The sequence below is a fragment of the Alexandromys fortis genome, unplaced genomic scaffold, assembly GCF_014885135.2.
Source record: "Alexandromys fortis isolate MF-2015 unplaced genomic scaffold, M_Fortis_MF-2015_v1.1 scaffold_242, whole genome shotgun sequence".
Lineage (NCBI taxonomy): Eukaryota > Metazoa > Chordata > Mammalia > Rodentia > Cricetidae > Alexandromys > Alexandromys fortis.
This window is the reverse complement of record NW_026068123.1, coordinates 16,150-18,792: the sequence shown is the minus strand read 5'-3', so window position 1 is coordinate 18,792 and position 2,643 is coordinate 16,150. Positions and strand designations below refer to the sequence as shown.

The 2,643-nt window shown below is 58.2% G+C and overlaps 1 protein-coding gene across 1 annotated transcript in view; it reads right to left on the bottom strand.

The window, feature by feature from the left end:
- Acp5 (acid phosphatase 5, tartrate resistant) overlaps positions 1–2,129 on the bottom strand; it is a 5,732-nt gene extending 3,603 nt beyond the window's left edge. The window contains 3 exon segments of the mRNA XM_050125589.1: positions 8–314; positions 736–834; positions 1,980–2,129. Coding sequence (XP_049981546.1) covers positions 8–314 — 307 coding nt within the window. The 5' untranslated portion in view covers positions 736–834; positions 1,980–2,129.
- Between the last annotated feature and the right edge of the window lie 514 nt (positions 2,130–2,643).

Below are 2,643 nucleotides of genomic sequence, written 5' to 3'. Positions count from 1 at the left end.
GAGTGACCTCCCTTCGGGACCCTCTAACCCTGTTGTTGAGCAAATACCTGGAACCTCTTGTCATTGGCATCGTGCACTCCAGTGAAGTAGAAGTTGTCCCCTAGGGACATGATGAAGTCAGCGCCCATAATCTGCACGGTTCTGGCGATTTCTTTAGCATTGGCCATTTCCCGGGCTGTGTGGAATGGGGCATTGGGGACCCCTCCCCAGTCACCCACAGCTACAAATTTCAGGGTGGGAGTCGGGGCTGCACAGTGAGTCAGGAGCGGGAGGGACATGACTTGCAGGCCCAGCAGCACGGTCCATGCGTCCATCTGCGAGTGAAGAGAGAGTTTGGAGTCCCTGGGCAAGGACAGAGAGCAGGCCCGAGACCTCCCCTTTCCCTGTCCAAGGAAAGGTGAGCCTGTGTGTGATGGTGCTTGCCTGTAAACTCAGGCAGCAGGAGGCAGAACAATAGGATCAGAAGTTCAAGGCCAGCCTCGGCTGCTAGAAAGTTTGAGAAGTGGAAACAGAATGTCTGAGGTCATCTGTACGTGAGACCTGCCGCAACACACACACACACACACACACACACACACACACACACACACACACACACACGGGAGCTAGCCATCCATAGCTGTCAGTCCCAAAGACACAGCAGCACCAATTGGCCCTGGCCAAGGAGCAGAGGAGCCAGGGAAGGGTGGCTCCACAGGCCTCTTCCACCACCTTCCTCTGGTAGTTGGCACTCACCTTGGCAGGCTGCTCAGGGAGCCTGCAAGAGGCAATCTGGCTCCTGGAGCAGAAGAGGAGATCACCGAGTCTTTATTCCCTGGGGCAGAAGTGCATCCCCTGGGAAAGATGATGCATTGTCTCCAGGGCTGTCCGAAGCCCTCCCCTCGGGTCATGTGAGCACTGGGCTTCCCCCAGAACTGGACACGGGGCTGGTGGGGGGTGGTGGTGCGTGCATCCAGGCCGGGCTGGGCCGTGAGAAATCTCTCAGAGTTAGCACACTCGAGGGCTGCGTGCCAGGGGCTGCCTGTATGTGTGCTGGGCATGCATCCATCCGTTCCAGTGTCTGAGTGTCTGTACACTCTCACTAGGCTGCTCTGCCTGACCCGTTTCACTTTTGTGTCCTTACACGCTTGGCTGCCTATTGCTAGCTGTCACTTTCTCTGCGTGTATCGGAACCGGACAGAGTGGGCGCCTCTGCTCTGGCATGGGAATTCTGGTCCCGAGAAACCTGAGTGGCTTGTCTGTACATATACTCCAATTCTTTTTCCTCCCTGAGTCTCAAGTAGCCCAGGCTGACTTCAAACTGCCTATGTAGCCGAGGATGGCGCCGAACTCCTGAGCCACTGTCTCTGCCTTCCAAGTGTTGGAATTACAGGCCTGAATTCTTCCGTGGCACCCATTTGACATGTCTGTTTTGTACACGAGTCCTGCTGAACCTCTAAGGTGAGTTCTGTGTTTGTGTTCACCTCGCCCCCATAAACAGCAACGCTCGCTGCCTTTTTCAGGAAGTTCTATCCATGATCTTCCCTGGCCTCCCAACCCCCCTTCCAGCTTGAGAAACTCCCAGAACGGACATACCACGTGGCTGCAGCTTTCTGATCCCTAGCACCCTCAGCAGCTGTCTGCACACCCACCTTCTGACCGCGGAGCCCAGCACTGTGGTAGGTGTGGCCAGCTTCTCACACCCTACCTCCCTCCTCCAGACTGCCCCTACTACTCAGACTCAGTTCCCTCAGCACTCACCACCAAGCCCCCCGGTTTCTGCTAGTGCAGGATCCCGGAATCCCTCGTTCAGTGCTTCGTATAAAGGCTCAGAGAGGGTCCGCGACTCGCCCCAGGTCACTCAGCGCAGGGCTTGCTGTGGATTTCCCACTCGCACCTCTCAGCTGAGGCGAGCAGGAAGGAAGTGGGTGACCTGAACACAGGCAGAGACCCATCCCCCGTGGGAGGCAGAGCTAAATGTTTGGCCCGGCCGGTCTCACCTCGCCAGTGGGTCCAGTCCAAGCCCTGCCGACCCAGCCGAGCTGCCGATCCGCGGGCGGATCGCTCCAGACTGCACCAGTGAAGAGGCGGCGCCGGCCAGCCTTTGCCTACAGCTCCCCGCCAGCCCTATTGAGTCCTGGCGGGCGGAGGGCGGGTGCCTCGATTTCCCCGCCCCAACCCTGTCTCAGCCACTACCTGGCACCTTACCTCCAGGGCTCAGACTCCCAGACAACGAGGGGTCCCTGGACTTGGTTTCGTTACCACCTGCCTTCGCCTCTTGGGGTGCCCACAACCCCTGGTGGCCGCGCTGGGGAGGTCCAGCCCTGGAGCGAGCGGGACTCCCTAGCCAGGTGTGATGTCTCTAATCAGTCACCAAGTCTTTAAAATGGGTGAGAAGGGGCTATGGCGACCAAGCCGCGGAGAGCTTGCCTAGTACCAGAGCGGCTCTGGTTCCATCCCCACAGTAGCAGGATGGGGTGGGATTTGACTCCTACATGTGCCAGTCCCCTGTAAAATAGGCCATCACAATTCGGACTTTAGGCGGAGGGGGGTCCCAGAGGGGCAGGCAGAATCACCCTCTTCAGCGAACTGGCTGTTCTTTCAAACAACAAAGTTTGCGGGCTTGCAGGGAGGCAGGGGACGTGGCTCAGATGGTGCTTGCTG